The sequence below is a fragment of the Colletotrichum fructicola genome (genome assembly GCF_000319635.2).
Source record: "Colletotrichum fructicola Nara gc5 chromosome Unknown KSG_Nara_v1_contig09, whole genome shotgun sequence".
In the NCBI taxonomy this organism is placed as follows: Eukaryota; Fungi; Ascomycota; class Sordariomycetes; order Glomerellales; family Glomerellaceae; genus Colletotrichum; species Colletotrichum fructicola.
In genome coordinates, this window is record NW_027094059.1 from 374,060 (window position 1) to 392,447 (window position 18,388).

General features: G+C 56.8%; 4 protein-coding genes across 4 annotated transcripts; all 4 read left to right on the forward strand.

The window, feature by feature from the left end:
- Window positions 1-319: 319 nt before the first annotated feature.
- TREPH (Trehalose phosphorylase) lies at window positions 320-2,833 on the forward strand (the record flags this gene model as incomplete). Its single annotated transcript, XM_032023132.1, has 5 exons — window positions 320-436; window positions 484-869; window positions 941-1,221; window positions 1,293-1,495; window positions 1,688-2,833. 5 exons carry the CDS (start codon window positions 320-322, stop codon window positions 2,831-2,833), a joined length of 2,133 nt encoding a protein of 710 aa, XP_031880108.1.
- An 870-nt stretch (window positions 2,834-3,703) lies between these two features.
- Window positions 3,704-5,413, forward strand: CGGC5_v014379 (Uncharacterized protein; the record flags this gene model as incomplete). Its single annotated transcript, XM_032023133.1, has 1 exon — window positions 3,704-5,413. The coding sequence occupies one exon, from the start codon at window positions 3,704-3,706 to the stop codon at window positions 5,411-5,413; it is 1,710 nt and encodes a 569-aa protein (XP_031880109.1).
- Window positions 5,414-8,203: 2,790 nt separating this feature from the next.
- On the forward strand, window positions 8,204-9,472 carry hmp-1 (Flavohemoprotein; the record flags this gene model as incomplete). The annotated part of the gene is made up of 1 exon (XM_032023134.1): window positions 8,204-9,472. The coding sequence occupies one exon, from the start codon at window positions 8,204-8,206 to the stop codon at window positions 9,470-9,472; it is 1,269 nt and encodes a 422-aa protein (XP_031880110.1).
- A 6,495-nt stretch (window positions 9,473-15,967) lies between these two features.
- Window positions 15,968-17,686, forward strand: CGGC5_v014381 (Isoflavipucine cluster transcription factor; the record flags this gene model as incomplete). Its single annotated transcript, XM_032023136.2, has 3 exons — window positions 15,968-15,991; window positions 16,256-16,478; window positions 16,539-17,686. 3 exons carry the CDS (start codon window positions 15,968-15,970, stop codon window positions 17,684-17,686), a joined length of 1,395 nt encoding a protein of 464 aa, XP_031880112.2.
- Between the last annotated feature and the right edge of the window lie 702 nt (window positions 17,687-18,388).

Below are 18,388 nucleotides of genomic sequence, written 5' to 3' on the forward strand. Positions count from 1 at the left end.
TCCTGAGGCAGCCAGCCACTCACCTCCTCTGCTGCCTCGCATCTGTGGCCTCGCATGTTCCTGACCTCACACCGGCGTCCGTATTCGCCTTCCTTCTCCCCTGTCTCCTCTTCCCCTGTCGTCCTTGGTCCCGTCGTCCTTGACTTGGCAGCCCATTTCGAACACAAAACCCAGCTTTCTCCTCGTCTCTGCTGATATTCACCTCTTCACCACTGCTATCAGCTCTACGAACGGCTTTCATAGACGCCATTGCTGATATTTCCTTCTTTTCACCACTTCAATTGGCCTCATTTGAATACACACAGCAACCGTCGCCATCATGCCAACCGACCACAAGCAGCCGGGTCGCCAGTTCTCGCTGGGCACCTCGGCCCACCGCAAGAGGCAGATGAGCACCATGCACGAGCAGGGCAATGCCTTTGGCCCAGCTTTGACGGTAATAATCCAGGAATCCACCTCATAATATGTCACTGACAGATCTAGACCCTCTACTGTGGTATCTCGGCCGTCTTTTCCGACTCTCACACGGCCGTCGTGGCTCTGGCCATCCACGATACCGTCTACCTCATTGACTTCACTGTCAAGCACATCAACCTCGACGATCAGACACAGACAGGCAACGACGCCATTGCTGACTACGTGATCAACACCCTCGAGGGCTATGAGCACGAGAACTTCTCCAAGTTCATCGGTGCAGGTCTACCCACCACCCTCAAGTACATGAGCCCTACCCTATGCTCCCGCCTTTGGCTCGACCTCGACATTGTCCCCGTTGTCCTCCGCCCCGACGACGAACACAAAGAGCAGAGCTTCTGGGACATCAAGCGAGTCGATGAGCAGGCTGATTCCATGGCCCGCAAGTGCATCATGTAAGTCACCCATCCTGCATCTACCCCGGTCGCACATCCAGTGGATCCTCTCACTGACAGCCCACCCCCAGGAACTTTGGCCCCTCTCTCGTCCCCCTTCTCCAGGTCGGCTTCCGGGGTATCGTCCAGACTGATGCGGGCTTCCGCGTCCAGCTCAACACCATCCAGAACCACAAGGACACGTGCGGGCCGGCGACCTGGGATGCCACCATGCACTATGCCAAGAAGCTTCGCGAGAACAAGATCAAGGTTGCCTTCTTCAGCAGCACTCCCCAGGGAGGTGGCGTGGCCTTGATGCGGCACGCCCTTGTCCGGTTTGCGCGTCTCATTGGCGTCGACCTGACTTGGTATGGTACGTTTTGTCCACCTTGAGACAAGTCCGTTGAGCTGTCAAAAATCGTATGAAACTGACATCATACCCAGTCCCCAAGCCGAGGCCCGGCGTCTTCAGGGTCACCAAGAACATCCACAACATCCTCCAAGGTGTCAGCCATCCTGATCAGCGCATCTCGGATGAAGAGAAGCAGTCCATCATTGACTGGATCACGGACAATGCCAACCGCTACTGGCTGTCTGAGGGCGGTCCCCTGCGTCCTCCTGAAGAGGGCGGCGCCGACGTTGTCATGGTGAGTTCTCCAAATCATCCCCTCCCCCGCGCCCATCTCCAATTCCATACCCCCACTCCCTGAGCTACCCCTCCATGGTGCACTGGAAGTGGGATCATCCCCACAGGAGCTCTGCATTGGTGTTTGCCCCGCGACCTGGCAGTGCACCGAAGCTTCGGGTCTGAACCATGACTGACTGGTGTTGTCGAACAGATTGATGACCCGCAAATGCCCGGCTTGATTCCTCTCATCAAGAAGATTACCCCAGACCGACCCGTTCTCTACCGATCTCACATCCAGATCCGCAGCGACCTGACTTCCAAGGCCGGCTCTCCTCAGGAGGACATCTGGAATTTCTTGTGGAGCAACATCCAGTATGCCGACATGTTCATCAGCCATCCGATTCCCATCTTCGTCCCGCACAACGTACCGCGGGAGAAGGTTGTCTACTTCCCAGCCACCACTGATTGGCTTGATGGTCTGAACAAGCCTCTCAACAAATGGGATACTGGCTACTACGGCCACATCTACAACAATGCCTGCCGCAACCAGCGCATGACAGAGCTCGAGTGGCCTGCCCGCAAGTACATCGTTCAAGTTGCTCGCTTCGACCCGTCCAAGGGCATTCCTACCGTCATTGACTCTTATGCCGAGTTCCGTCGTATCATGGAGCAGAAGGGCGTCACTGACATCCCTCAGCTCGTTGTCTGCGGCAACGGTTCAGTTGATGACCCTGATGCCAGCTTGATCTACGACCAGACCATGGCTCAGCTCGAGAAGCACTACCCTCATCTCATCAAGGACTGCAGCATCATGCGCCTTGAACCCAATGACCAGCTGATCAACACAGTTCTTGCTAATGCCCACGTTGTCCTCCAGCTGTCCACCCGCGAGGGCTTCGAGGTCAAGGTCTCGGAGGCCCTGCACGCGGGCCGTCCCGTCATTGCGACTCTGGCTGGCGGCATTCCCCTGCAGGTCAAGGACAAGGTCAACGGCTACCTGGTCGAGCCCGGTGACTACAAGGCAGTCGCCGGCCACCTCGTGGACCTCTTCACGGACGATGAGCTGCACAGAAAGATGAGCTACGAAGCCGAAAACGGTGTCAGCGACGAGGTTGGCACGGTCGGCAATGCCTTGGGTTGGTTCTACCTGGCTGCGAAGTGGGCCGAGGTCGGTGTTAAGCCCGGCCTGCGCGGCGGCGAGAAATGGGTCAACGACATGGCCAGAGAGGAGGCCGGCAAGCCCTACAGGGATGGAGAGAACCGTCTGCCGCGTCACTTTACGCAGAAGAAGGACATCCCGGTTGTTTCTGGCAAGAGCAACGGCGAGAACGGCCAGAACGGTCAGAACGGCCAGTGAAGCGGGTGTTTTAGGAACATGTGTGACGAAGCAATGCTTAACGGTTGATGAGTCTTATCAAGGGAAAAGTGGTTGGGACCTGTTACACTACGAGATGTATCTAGAGTAGCTTCATTGTCCGTGCCCAAACAATTCGTTTTCGTCGTCCTGATTGCCGTCGTTGTCGTCGTTTCATCATCGTCCTTTACTATCTTCCGTTATCGTCGTCGTCTCTATTTCTTTCGTTCCTTCTACTACCCTTCTCGGTCGAGCAGTCCAGTAAATATAGTCATTTTAGCACAGGGAAATAGGCAGCCTCAATTGTTTTCCCCACTTTGTTTTACCTACCACTTGTTGGTGTTTCGAGTGAGGGTGGCGTCGGTGATGGTGCTGTGGCTCTGACCGTTGGACATCACAAGACTAGTGGCCGATTGAAGCTGACCATGCCGTAAATCTCACCACGCCCGTTTAGGAAGCTGGGCTGTACCCATTCAGGCTGCGGCTAATCCTTCCCAGTGATGATTTTCCACAAGTTCTGAACCTCCGCAGGAGCAAACAAAGGGTCTGGCCGTCTGCAGGATCCAGCCGGGGTGATCCCAGGCTGCAGCAGGTGACAGCCCGCTGGCCGGTTTCCGACGAGTCCACTCGCGCCCCCGGTCGGCCCTCGGATTGCGCAACATCTCGAGTCTCACCGCGAATCAGTCACTCGTGGGACGCCACGCGTCCAGGGTCTTTTGCTAGGCTGATCCTCCGGAGTGATAGATAAGCCTAGGGACGTAATCTGACGTTTCTCGACTGCCTGTTTCTCTCTTTTTCTTTTGTTTCTTTCGATTGCACAGGTTTTATCGAACGTCGCTTCATTCCCATCTCGCGCGACACAGGACAACGAAGATGGTGCGGCTTTCATCAACGGCCATCCTGGCACTCACCCTATCGCCGGTGATTTCGGCATCGGCCTCGGCACCGGCACCAGCGCAACCTCCGGCGCCGTCAGAGTTTGGCCCGAGCGCGCACCACGCACGCGAGAACGCGGCGCATATCTTCAACGCGGTGCATTCTGCGATGAGGCAGTGGGGCAGCTCGATCCATCACAACGGGCTGGCGGTGATTCCCGCGACGGTGCCGCGGGGCACGATGCTGTTCCACGGGGCGAGGGGGAACTCGACGCCCGAGGGGTTCGAGTGGCTTGCGTTTGAGATGGAGCATTCGGAGGGGTTTGCGAGGAGTTGGAGGGGCGGGGGGAGGCCTGCGCCAAGGCCGCCTTCGAAGCCTGGGAATGGGAAGCCGCCGACGGGTTTGGAGAATAGGGGAGACGGGGAGGGGCAGAGGAGGTTACGGGATGGGGATGAGAAGAAGCCTGAGAGACCGCCGCCGCCGCCGATGGAGAATATGAGAGGGTACTTCCACACCTACCGCGCGAACCGGGACTTGAAGCTGTTGTACATCGACGGGATGGCGGCGGGCAAGACAGACATGGGCACGCTCGACACGCAGGACTTTCTGCTGCGCGGGGTGGTGGACCAGCCCAAGTTTGGCGAGTTCGAGCGCGCGGGGGATATATGCGCGCTCGTGAGGTCGTGGGGGCTGGACGGGGTTATTCGGATGGAGATTGGGTTCGAGAGCATCTACTGCGACTTTACCGACGGGCTGGACCTGGTGAGCGTGCTGCGGCGGCCGTGGAGCGAGGAGTGGGTGAGCGCGGGGGGCATGCCGATGTTTGAGTGGGCGAGGGCGGTCGGGCAGAGGTATGATGGCATCGGGGGCGGGCGGGTGAGGGTGGGGTTCGGGGGCATGGTGAGCGGGTTGTGGTATCCTGTGAATGTGAGCAATCCGGCAAGAGAGGATATGCCGCGGTTGGGGAGGTTGGAGGAGGGCGTGAGGGAGGCGATGATGGAGCGGGTGAGGGAGAATGCGATGGGGGATAAGGGGGGAGTGGTTGAGTGGCAGGGGGTTGTTGATATGGTGGTGAGCAGGTTCGCGGACCGAATCGGGGCACTGGCGGAGGAGGGGGAGCATGGGGCTGATGAGGAGGGGTTCGTGAGCCAGGTGTTGGTTGTGACGAACAGCTGGCTGATGTATCCGCGAGATGAGTACGACGTGGAGGTGAAGGGGATGGTTGGGGACGCGAAGGAAAGGTGCGTGAGGCAGTATCTCGCGCCCGCGGAGGTTGTGAGGGACGAGTGGACGATCGAAGATGGCCTCACCCACACGGCTGTCGAGACTGTTCTTCAAAGGATATGCGGGGATCTCTACTCTGCGCGGGGGTTGTTAGTTGACGCTGCGCCGAAGCTTGCGGCTGCGTTCTCGGCGGAGGCCATGAGCGAAGCTGTCGACGGGGCCGGGGGCGAGCTCGGGGCAGCGGTCGAGAAAGCGCGCGAGGTGATGAAGGGGTTGAAGGAGTATCTCAACTGGAGCGGGTGGAAGAAGTGCAGGCCTGGCTGTGCGGTGGACGAGGTCTGCTTCGTTGCCATGTGGCCGTTTGGTATGAGGGGGGATCACTACAGCCCGAGCTGTCAGAATCGGACGACGATGGAGGGACGCGGGAGGGGGGCGCCCGGGCGCGATGAGGAGGGGTATTGGGATTGGGAGCCGAGGCCGTGAGAGTTTAGAGGGTTTGAGATGATGAATGTGTTTGTTTCTATAGAGTTTGCAGGACTTCTTCGCGGAATATATCATGATGCCGTTTATGCACTCAGCTCAGCTTGTGCTTTAACGTATATGATGACTTCAGAGGCATGATTCACGGTGACATTTATATATATATATGCACGGCCTTCATAAGAATAGGAAGAAACATCAATCACTGGGTGGCCGCGGAAACAATATCACAACCCTCCCATATCCAACCCTAACGAAGCGTAGGTAGTCATATATAAATAATGCTTCCGCATATATCCTAATACTATGGAAAACGCTGATGAGATCCAATATCAAATACTCCAGGAAACAAATGCAAAACCCGAGCACTCTCTGCATGTTGATCGCACAATCCTCACACGGATCCGCCGGAGGGCGTGAAGGAGCTGAGGATGTCAAACCGTAAGATTTCTAACAATCAGAGATATATCTGGAACATTCTTCCTTCACGTTAAGTTTACTGATCCACGTCTTGATCTCGACCGCCGCGCCCTCCGGAGCACGTCCACGTCCACGGGCTGGCTTAGCTCTACACAAACCAGAGTGCATCAAAAGCTCAGCGTACATACTGCATCCTCTCACAACTCACAGGGTCCAATTGCGGCTCACGCAACTAATGGCATGTCCACAGAATCCATCAAAAGCCCCGTTATGCTCTTCTATTCCCAGCTCCGCGGAGAACCTCAGCCAGCCGGGGCGGGCCGGGCGATGACATTTTCTCACCTACCTGGGGAACGTGACCACGATGCATGTTTGTATGAGGTAAGCCTCCAAGAACCGCTGTAGCTCACGCCGTTCCGAAAAGTTCCTCGTTTCCGCGGGGGACATTATGTCAGCGGCAGCAGTGTAGGTGTTTTGTCGGCGCAGTTTGGGCGCGTGGCAGGGGCGGAAAACGGGTTTTGGTTCCCGAGGCGGTCCAGGAACAGCGCTGCTGCGGCGTGGGACGGGACCCAGCGATCGGCTTCCAGGGCTGATGGCGCGGGACTGGCCGCCGTGCTGTGCTGTCATTGCTGCCATCGATGGATGCTTCTTGCGCGCGCGCGGAATGTCGTCCTATCCCACCGGCTGACGGGTCCAGATCTCAATCATCTTGCTTGCGAAAAGTTTTCACGTCTTTTTGGATTGTCCTATGATGAACATGATTTGGAATGACGCATTTTTACTCCCGAAGGAAAACGAATGAAGCTTCTCCGGGAACCTTGTCCATGGGTACACATGTGCAATGATGCCATGTGCGGTTTTTCCATGCTGTTCCAGTTCAGCCCTCGTTTGTTGTTTTTTTGTGCGGGAATATCACGTCCGCCTCGGTAACACGGAACCTTTTTACGTGCGAGAGGATGGCGGCCCAACAGCCTGGGGCAGGTACGCAGGCGAACAAGAGGCGGATGTTTTCATTTGAAAATTCCCTTTCAATTTATTGGGGGTGATCAATGTCTTTGCCTTCAGGCGTTACAGGAACACACACGTAGGTATGTACACACATGCACACATAATAAGGGTAGAACATACACAACAAGGTGGCTTGTTGGAAAGTGTCTGGCGGGAGTGGCGGTGCGACAATTGTGTATTGTTTTAGAACTTTGAAACAAAGTGTGGGAGAGTCAGAGACAAGGCAATTTCGCTCAACGTCTTGGAGGCGAAAGCTGGGGCTGAATAGGGAGCTGAAGCTTGGTGATCCTTCGGTCGCGTGGGTGTCTGGGTGCCATGTGGTGGTTTCGTCGCACCGGCGCGCGCCCTTTGAGTAACAGAACGCTCGAGATCGACTGCCAGCCAATGCAGCAGCTTTTGGTGAGAGCTTCCAACGACCGTGGCCGCCACTCCTTCAAATTATTCTGGCGCCATTTCTCCCGTGAAACCTTTTTGGCTGCTGGCATTTAGTCTCTCATCGTGCATGGGCTCTTACCTCAGACTGCAGAGGCCGTGGGTTCTGTCAGATCTTGCATGACGAATTGCAGCGTTGCAAAATGGCATGTGAAGTCGCAGAATCCCCACAGCAGATCATCAAGACCTCAAAGTCTTCAAAACTGCCGCGCATAAACATCGCTGTACAGAGTAAATCACCGCTTCATGAAAGTACCAAACAAAGGCACCAAATCCAGAATGCAACAGCCACCCGTCCCACCAGCGGAAGCCCACTAAGCGTCCCGCCAGGCGGCCGTTCCGCAGAGTCAACCCGCCACGAGGCGTGCCTGAACAAGGGTGGGCCCGGCCCCGACCGCCGCGGAGATGCACAAACTCTACGACGGTCCGATGTCAGGCCACGGCAAGAGGATGTTACGGAATATCCAGTTTTTTGGTCCCTGTTTCCTCGCGGCACCTTGGCCCATTCTACCCTCCGCGGTTTAGTCTCCGGAGCGGGCAGGTGGACCTTTCCATCGGGACCACTGAGCGCTCTGATATTTGTCAATTCGGGGCCACGGGGGTATCATCGTAAGATGCGTAAGATGGATGGTGATGAGTCGTGCAAGCCGATGGGATTTCCGCCTCATGATATAAAGCCAGTGTCCCGGCTTGAAACGATGAAACGGAAGGAAAGTGTGTCACCACCACTCATCAGAATCTAGACAGCCGTCTTCCATACACACGGACGATAAGAAACATCAGACCGAAGCACTGGCTTCATCATCATACATTACTTACCTCACAACGCACATCTGGTAGATGTCTGCCTTTTCCAAGACATCTCGTCTCCTGCCACGTCTGGTCCGCCACCAACGACTCATCAATCGAAGCTTTGCAACCTCGTCTGCCAGGATGGGCCTCACGCAACAACAAATCGACATTGTCAAGTCGACGGCACCCGTCCTCAAGGTCCACGGCGAGACCATCACCACCCTGTTCTACAAGGACATGATCGATACCCACCCAGAGCTCAAGAACGTCTTCAGCCTACGCAACCAGGCCAACGGCGAGCAGCCGCGCGCCCTCGCGAACTCGGTCCTGGCCTATGCGACGTACATTGACGACCTGCCGAAGCTCAAGGGCGCCGTCGAGCGCATCGCCCACAAGCATGCCTCGCTGTACATCCGCCCCGAGCAGTACGACATCGTCGGAACCCACTTGATGAAGGCAATCGGGGAGGTACTGGGGGATGCGCTCACGCCAGAGATCGCCGACGCGTGGACGGCGGCGTATGCGCAGCTTGCGCAGGTCTTCATCGGTCGCGAGGCCGAGATGTACAGCGAGGCGGGCTCGTGGACAAGCTGGCGCAAGTTCAAGATCATCCGGCGCATCGACGAATCCGACGTTGTCGCCAGCTTCTATCTTGCACCCGTCGACGGCAAGCTGCCGCTGCCCAAGTTCAAGCCTGGCCAGTACATCTCTCTCCAGGTCCCCGTACCCGAGCTGGGAGGTATCACTCAGCCCCGGCAGTACTCGCTCAGCGACGCGCATACGGGCGACTACTACCGCATCAGCGTCAAGCGCGAGGCGACGGTGATCGACGGCAGTGCGGAGGACAAGGGCAAGGGTCTGGTCACGGGCTTGATTTCGAACATCCTGCACAAGGAGTACCAAGTCGGCGACGAGGTTGAGCTGTCGCATCCCCAGGGCGAGTTCTTCCTCGACGTGACACAGGCCGACAAGGCCGACGTGCCGCTGGTCCTCCTATCCGCCGGCGTCGGCGCCACCCCGCTGATGGCCATCATGGACACCGTGCTCAGCCCGGAGAGCAAGACGCCAAACAGGCCCGTCAAGTGGGTGCACACGGCGCGCAACAGCTCCAGCTTGGTCTTTGCAAAGCATGTCAGGGACCTGACCCGTCAAAGGGAGAATGTCAGCGCTCACATCTTCCTGAACGAAGTCAAGGAGGGGGATCAGAAGGGTCACCATTACGACTTCCACGAGCACCTCGATCTGGCAAAGCTGCCTACGGCAGAGCTCGGCCTGGCGGACAAGAGGACCGAGTACTTTGTCTGCGGGCCGAAGGAATGGATGCTCAAGGTGAGAGATGCGCTCGAGGGCATGGGTGTCGAGAGGGAGAGAGTCAAGCTGGAGCTGTTTGCGACCGGTGACGTCGCCTGAAGTTGAGGCTGCGATGATTTGAGTATTGAGTCAGACAGGATGAAAAGTTCCGTGACGGGGATCTTGCGAGGGATGAAGCGTTAGCGGGGCGGTGGTCTTGTTCGAACATTGTTTGTTTTTCCCATGTTGGTGCGCGCCTTGCTTTGGATGTATGTACAGATAGACAGATACCTCTCTCAAATTTTGGAACTTTAATTTTTGACAGGTTTTAGAGAGCTTCCCTTGTTGGAGATCTCGTATAAGTGACGAAAGAAAAGGGTTGAACGTTGGTTACTTTTTTGTCTTGTGGTGGTCGTTTTTGTTTGGGTGCCTGGCTCTCCCTCGGTTGAGCGCGGTGTTGGAGTTGATGTTTGCTTTTTCCCCAGCCTGGCTGTTTCGGGGCGATGAGTTCTTTGGGCGCTGAAAAATTTCTTTCAAGTTGGAAAAATTTTCACGATCGAGCGCTCAGGCTTGACTCGGAGGCTTCTAGATGCGAGATCGAACCCTGTCGTGTTGCGTGTAGATGAGATGGCTGAAGAATGAAGTTGAAAGTTCGAGTGGGAGCGCGGGATGAGACGAGACCGTAAGACGGGCGGGCTCAACGCTCGTCGTTCGTCTCATCAAACGGCGCCACATGGAGAGCAACGTCCATCCTTGAGAATTAGTATGGCTCAGTATAAGACGGCCAAGATACTCGTTCGTGCCAACTGTCTTAATAACGGCCAATTAATGGTGATTGGCAGTTAGCTGGCCGTTGGACGGCTGGCTCGTCGGGGTATCAGCCGCTCGAGGGCGGGTGAGGAGGACGAGGCAAAGGAATGGGGGTGGGCGCTGGCTCAGGAAGACGGGAGGAGGGCGGGAGTGTGGCCAAAAATAAACTGGGTAAGGTGACACGAGGGGGAGAAATCGTATCACTCGTCAAAAAGAACGTTGCTTATTCGCAGAGCTAGGCGAAAGTAGCCAACGACCAGAGAGAGACTTGGCTTGGGAAGAGCGAATCGTGTATTTTGTGACGACGATTCTGGGACCAGGCGATCAGGTACGGCGGACGGCTTCAGGTTGCCTCTTTCCCCGGCGGACGGGGGATCCGGTTGGGTTTCCGGCAGGGCAGAGGAGGAAGAAGCAGGGAGGGCGTGGAAGATGAGGCTGCTCCAGATCAGATGCTCGATCGTCATCGACGCGTACCTTAGGGTGCAGATGCAGATGCGGATGCAAGATTCAGGTCCCCCCATCCGGTTGGGCGTCGTCCGCGATTCCGGGAAAGAGGCCATCTCCATCGAGCTGGACCGTCAGATGTGAGATGCGACGAAAGCCAGGGCAGTCGCAGGGCAGGGGCGAGAGGTGAGTTGTGAGTTGTGATGGACCCAAGGCCGAGGTGATGGTGTTGAAGTCGGGAATTTGGGAATTTGTTGGGTCAATAAATTGCTTCGATCGGCTCAGGGGTTCACCTGTGCTGTTGCTCATCATGTGCCCGAGGCAGGTGGGAAGGCGCGAAGTAAGGTAGGTAGGTCACGGGTAGGCAGGTGCCTGCGTCCAGTCTGCTGCGAGGAGGTCTGCTTCGGCCGTGATTGGTGAGACCACGTGCCCGGGGACCCGGAGCGCCGATGTGCCGGCCTCGCGCTACCCGGAAAGAGGAAAGGGCGATGGGATCCCAGGCCGCCACCGTACCGCCTTCCGGGACGGGATCGAGCTGATCGGACGGGGGGAGGCAGGAGCGAGCACGGAGCACCGGGCAGGTGCACCTACCTAGGTACGGTAGGTGGTAAACAGTTCGTTCGGGCAGGTGCACTCCCGCGCAAATAGAAGGAGCACATCACAGGGAGGCAGGTGCGAGTGAGTAATTGCTTGATTTTCTTGGGCAGGTAAGGTAGGTGCGGTGCAGTGTCCCGCTTTCCTTCCTTCCCGGCCGAAGTGAACACTGAGATGTGAATGAGGCAGGCGGGGGTCCGCGATCCCGTTCCGCCCGCTCCTTCCCCTTTCCCTTCCCCTTCCTTCCCCGCTCTGTCGCATTGATGAATCGTGTTTGCTTGCTTCCTTCCTGCTCAACTGCCCTGCTTCATCGCATCGTCTCCTCCACATACTTCGTACTCTCCCTTTGTCATATTTTCCACTTCTTTTGTTTGTTTGGTACCGAGCGATTCCTCCCGTTGTTTCTTCATCGCCCATATCCCGGTCGCTTTAGGCTTTCTTTCCTTGCAGCAAACAGGGGCCGCCTCGACATGCAGCTGCTTGACCGGCATCAGCACCCAGCGTCAGTCAGTACCAGCAGCTGCAGCAACAAGGGCCGCAGGGCTTGCGGAACAGGGGACCTTCGACCCGGGCGCTGCGAGTCCCATCGATCTGGAACCACCAAACTTTCTTCTCGATGCTTTGCTTCTTCTTCGACCTCACACTCCTCTTCTTTCGATCCAGTCAAGGCCCATTTCGCGACATGGCAGTCCTGGCCGCCCGCATCCTGCTCCCTCGCACATCTCGCAGAGATTTGCACGCTACGGCCTCAACGGCATCGCCGCCCTTCTGCTTCGTCATATCTGACATCGCCCATCCTCCCCCCAACCGTCGATTGCCCCAAGGGCCTTCGCCCAAGAATCGTCCAGGCATTACCCACGCAATGACACTGCGTCGCCGGAACACCTCCGGAATACACTGAATCCCTGCTCGGCCATGTCTTGCTCGGCCACGATCCTCGCCCATCACCGTCATTCCAGGGGCTAGGAAAACGACAGAAATCACAAGAGATAGACGAGACGGCCAGAGTTCTGGAAGAGTCACCAGCATTCCTCGGTACCCTCCCCTCATCTGCCGTCCCCTGTCAACCTGCTCTGAATGGCAATCCTGGAATGCCGGTACTCAAACTCTATCCGCCCATCATCTCATCGCCCTCCATCACGGGGGAGAACTCGCCGACCGACCCAGACTGGGATTGGTCTGGATCGTGCTGCGCTGATATTCACACGCCAGCCGGAGGGTTGGCGGATGAATGGTGGATCCGGGAATGCCCTCTCATGACCGGCTCCCCAACCGACCCCTCGCGTTTTTCGTCATATCTGGAATCACGGCTTCATGGCCGGCCGGCGGGCGCGTTCTCCTTTTCCTGCGGGTTGCGTTGCCCAACATCGCCGAACCGCCGTCGAGCCCGACGCTGGAGACTGTCCATCCCAGCCCAGCCCAGCACAGTCGCCAGCTTCCCCCACGGACGCAGCCATTCAGCTGTCAATCCCGGCTACTGGTTGCTAGCATGCGCCGAGCCGCTGTCAATCGCCGCCCGCGATGCTCGTTTGGGTGCATCCCCCGTCGATATTGCCCGTCGCCGTCAATATCGTTCCCTCCATGTCGCAGTGCAGTACTTCAGCGGTTCCTGCCTGTGCCGGGGTTGAAGAATCGAGCTATGGATCAAGAGTCGCAAAATCGATAGACAAAAGCCAAGTCCGAAAGGGAGGGCTGCTGTCACGACTGCAACGCAACACAACCTCACGCACGCAGCCCACCTTGCATCCTGTCACTGTACTGTCACTTAGATGGCCTGCCACACACATGCACATCATCCTGCGGTGCCCAGCTGGACCTGTCAAATGTTAATTTTCCCTGAGTCGTGTTTGAGCGGCACCGGGTCGCATGATCTGATGCTCATTCCGTTGCCTCTCTGTGGCCATTCCGTGGGACGGCCCGCATTTGCGCCCTGCTTGGCTGCGACGCTGCTCTGTCTGTTATGGTCCTTCAATAATTACTATGCAGCAATTGTGCAGTTCCCGAATTCCCAGGTCAGCCAGGCCCATCATTAGCATACGGCCGCTTCTTCATATCGTCGCTCGCAATTCGGGACTCGCAAAACAAAGGCTCTGCCTCGTTCAAAGAGATGTCGAACGAGATGCACCGATCAAAGGCGTCATGCCCCAGATGGACAGACCAGCTCAACGTCACCCGGTGTTACACGACGCCGAACATGAACAGGTCCCGCTGCGATGCGGTCGGCGTCGGTCGGTGCAGAGACCAGCTTCCGGCGCGGCCTTCAGGGGCTGCCACGAGTCCGGGTCTGGGCGACGCGGACACTTCCGCCAGTCCCATCTTGTGCGACGCGACTAGGTCCTCGTACCTTTTCTCGGTAGTCCTTCGAGTAAAGACCGCACGCAAAAATGTCTCTCCATCAGGAGCCGTAATAGCCAATGTCAAACGACGACTCCCAAAGCCAGCATCGCCGAATCGTCTGCCTACCCCCATCGAGCCAACTTGCAAGGATTCAACGACACACACCGAATCCTGCTACAGCCTAGCCATCAACCTCTTCAGCCTGTCGTCATACTATTCAAGCCATCTGGTCGTGCAGCCCTCTGACGTCCGGATTTGAAGATGGTCCCGCGGGTGCCAGGCCGCCAGGGTCTGCCTTGAGGGGTAGCGGCGTGAATCCCCCCTGTTAGCTCTTAGCCACATCGCGTCCTCAGCTTCTCGAGACATGGCGCTAGATCTGCAGGCTTCCCAATCCGGCATCACGTCAATGGAATGCACGTTACTCATCTCGACGGCGTTTCAACCGACTCTTTTCTCGCGCAGCCATCACCGACTTCTCTCACCTCTTGACACTCCTTCACGCCCGCCAATGCTCGCCAGATGCGCTTGCTTGGTCTTCCCGCGCGACAAAGAGACGGCGCCTTCCTGCCATACTCTCGGCCGTATCCTTATCGATCTAACCTACTCGAACCCACAACGGGCCCTATTCAACGGCCATTCGGTGCATGGTTCCCTCCTAGCTCAAGGCCACCTAGCACTATGACCGCCTAATTGTGCACGACATTGCTTTTCCTCCGATGAAGATGCTGTCACCAGGCCTCTGATTTGCCATCGTCGGGGACGGCTCTGCTCGTGCTATTCCCGACTTCGCCGGGTGATCTGGTCAGGGCAGGCAGATTCGCCTCGTCGGAACCTCCTCACCCTCACTCGCCTTAGGCGGGTCTCACCTGGGATCATTCCAAGATGTGACCATCTATCCAACCCAGGAGGGATCGAAGAGCGAGACTTATCACATTTTGTCACTGTCGCATCTTGGGGCAGATAATACTGGGTAAGGGTACCCTGGCAGGACCGGCCTGTCGGTTCCAACATGGCCCGGGAGAGATTTGTGCAAACAAACAACGCCAGGAAGCATCCAGCAAACACCTTCAACGTCTCCCCGCCTCCCATATTCGCAATTTGGCAAGCAAACATCACGAACCTCAAATGTGGCTGTGCGGACGGGTGAGGTCCGCAACCACGTATTATCCGACCTAATGTTGACCACATCCATGGCTCCTTCGCCGTTAGGCTTGCCCGACCCATTATCAAGCTTAGAATCATCACTTCTAGATATTGTCGAGTCTGGACTGTTCTACTCCCAGGTACTGTATCTCTATTGGCTCCAATTCGAGTCCAGCGGCGGCCGCGGGGACTAAGAGGGTCCATCTGGGGGCCCTACGGCAGGCTGGTCAACGTCCCAAAGACTTTGCTTAGGAGGACAGCGGACGGCTCAATGGCAGTGGGAGAGGCGGCCGGCCTTCACCGTTATCTCTGCCATCCCGGGTCCGCTGACGCGAGGCGTCCCTCTCATACCTCGGTCGCGAGGCTAGTTGCTGAGTCTTTGAATCGACGGGGTCGCACGGCATCGAAGTCGCACCGTTTCTCCACGACAAGCGGTAGACGCGGAAGCCAGCGAGGAGCCGTCGTGCATGATCACCAAACCTGGCTTTACCAGCCGGGTCTTGGCATTCAATCCTCACCCGTGGCTGCTGCTCTCTGCAGCCACTTCTGCATACCCGATGGCCCCCTGTCGACCACTGCCCCCCAGGGCCATACCGCACGGTGGTGGGGAAGAGCTTGGGGGGGCCCCAAGCAGTGGGTTGGTTAGAGGGTCAAACAGACGCCACGCCTCGCGGATGTGAGCCGTCATGATGAAGAAGCCTTTCACATCTTTTCTCTCTTCTGACGTCCTTTCTTTGTCGTTTGCTGTGCCTCAGCAGTCCAATCTCTCTGTTCAAACTTCGTTTTTCGAGGTTTCATCTGCTCCACATCCAGGACCCTGGTGGATCTCCCGGCCCCTTGCAACTTACCCTTGAACTTCTCAGTTCAGACCCCAGGGCATGCTTGAAGCACAGACTCGGGGGCAGCGCGACGTATTCCTGAGCTAGTGCTTTTTTTCTTCTTTCAGGCATCGTCCTTCATCCCATGGCAATGGGGTTCGATCGGAGAAAGTCACGAAGGCCTGTACCAGTGTGCTGGGCCTCCGGGGAGGTGCCCATTGGCCGTCCGTCAAGAGCAAGCGTACTTGATGACCCCCCCTTTGCAGTACACCCCGTTCACAGACCAGTCCATGGTCCCGGGGAGGTTAGCTCAGATACCATCCCGTCCAAGTCCGATGAGCAAGGCCCAACATCCTCGTCCACTCTGTTCCCATGTTTTACCGTGGCGTCCACGGCTAGTCGACGTTGTCCAATGGCAGCGGCCCGACGCCCATATGCTTTTTCGAGCGGGCTATAGTCGAGGCGAGGAATGGATCAACCTGTGTTTGTCGATGTCAGTTGGTACTTCTCTCCTACCTTAGCTTACACATCTTACACGCGGTACACCTCTCCCCTGCCCACACTCTGCAGCCTGCGTTCATGTAAAAGCTCTTGTCTCATTGCCCAGGGATCCCTCCCACTTTGCTTTACTCGAATGGACCCAGAGCTATTTGACTAAACACCGCCCCCCGACTCTGGAATCCTCGCAATTTGCTCTTGTTTTGCCAACGCCGAACGAACCATGGCAGTGACAATGGCTGACGGTCCGAATCGGAAGGCCTGCGACCGATGTCATACGCAGAAGCTCAGCTGTAAACGCGTCGGTGACGAAGCTTGCGAGCGATGTGTCAGGCTCAAGACGCAATGCAAGTCAAGCCCATCCCTGCGGTATCGGAAGCAACACCACCAGCAGTCGACAGGCGATATCCTACGAAGAAGCATTCCGTCGCCCAAAAGCCAGCGATCCAACAGTGGGAGCCACGTTGTGCAACCCGATCTGTGTGAGTCTCGTGTCTTTGACTTGTCTGGGGGGCTCTCCCTTACTGACCATTACTGTGCAGCCATTGTCAAGACCCAAGCGGGTGATTCTATCACGGGGAACCCTGGATTTGGGGATCATGCTGTGTCTCCAGAAGCCATGCTGGACATTGTCGACTTCGACTTTGGCTTTGGACAGCCGAGCCTCTACCCCAACCCAGCGCCAAATCAGCCTTTGCCGCCGCCATTCCACGGTGGCATGGAAGACCTCATGGCAGGAGATTCAATTTCTCACGCGTGGAGTCCCCCGCAATCTGCAACATCGGAGTCGGCATTCACGTCACCTGTGGCTCCACAGCCAGATCCAGCCAACCACGTCTATCTTGGTAGTCCTGGCCCCTTCAGGCAATCAGTCAGGCCTGGTCAACAACTCGACATCACTCCGGAGAGGCGGCAGAGAAGACGTGCAAAGCAGAGGACAAGGCAGATTTCCCTCCGACCAGCTGCAGGTGGGCCGGGACCGTCTGCGGAAGAGTGGATGCCCCGGATCATCAACGTCAACTCCAGGCTCTTCGAGCTTTCGTCAAGCCTCCCACACCAGGCCGAAGCTTCTGACGAGCCGTCTCGATACAGCATGGCATCCAGTCCCGAAGAGGGCAGTGCAATGATGACGCCTTTCCCGGTGGACGAGATGTTCAAACTTTCGCGCCACTTTGCCGAGATACTTGCGGAGATGGCACCGATCGAAGACGCCTCCCCCGCTAGCGACATGGAAAGGCACCAGCCGAGTAAGGGACTCGACTCACTTGCGGATCCGGCGACTTGCCTCTTCATTCTCTCCACATATGTTCGACTCCTCGACATGTACCAGAAGGTGTTCAGCTGCATTCACTTTCAACTAGGACATTTGCAGCCGGCCAGCCTGTTTCAGTCATGGAAACTCCCTGGTGTCACTGTCGGATCTTTTGCGGTAGACTCGACGCCTTCACTGCAAATGTCTCTTACGATTCAATTAGCCGAAGAGTTTCTCTTGCAGATGCGGCGAGCAGCATCATCACTGGACCCGACTCTGCGATCGGCAGAGTCTCCAGCAGGAAGAACGCTTGACGCGACTTCCATGTTTTCTGGGGTGGTGGATGTCTCATTCCAGGCCCTGAAGAGGCAAGAAGAGAGTCTTGGACAGGAACTAAAGGACCTACGTAAGGACATGGAGTCCTTCCTTGACGGATGAAGATATATCGGAGTTACACATGTTACATAATACCATTGTTCGTTTAAGCCGCATCTCTCCATACACCTAGCAGAAGTGTACGAATCGAGTTTGGCGTGGAGTTGGAGTTCGGCGTCGCTGTTGAAGAAGAGAAACAAGCCAGACTTAAACTGGACTACCAAGACAAAGAAAACGTCTTTCATATGCAAGTACCCCGACTTCCCCACGAGGTAAATGTGCACTGAATCTCACACATTGACTTTGGTACCAAGATTGCGGACCGGTGCGCGCTTCCGAGGCCGCAAAATACCCAGCCCCGTTTTCGACGTTGTTACGCTTCCGTTCTCGTCGAGCCAGCCAAGACCTGACACAGACCACATGTCGGTCGTCGTTGAAGAAGAGGCGTCTCTTATCAAGCCTCCCGACAGCCGATGGCGCCAGTGACTCTGCGATGCTGGACGGGAGGCTAGCTAGGTAGTAGTAGTCCCGTTCCCGGGCAACTGGCCGACCGCCGAACGTGCAGCTCAAATCCCGGCGACCGTTCGAGACACGTTCGGCCACGGAACTCCGAACCACCCACCCCTTGCCAACATCATGAACGCCGAATGTTCTTCTCCCACCGCCACACGCCCCATTCCACCCCTTTGGATCCACCCCAACCGTGGCGGATGGGGGCGTGTGTCTCTTCTGCCCCCTTGCTTTTTTGACAGCAAGGGCACAGGC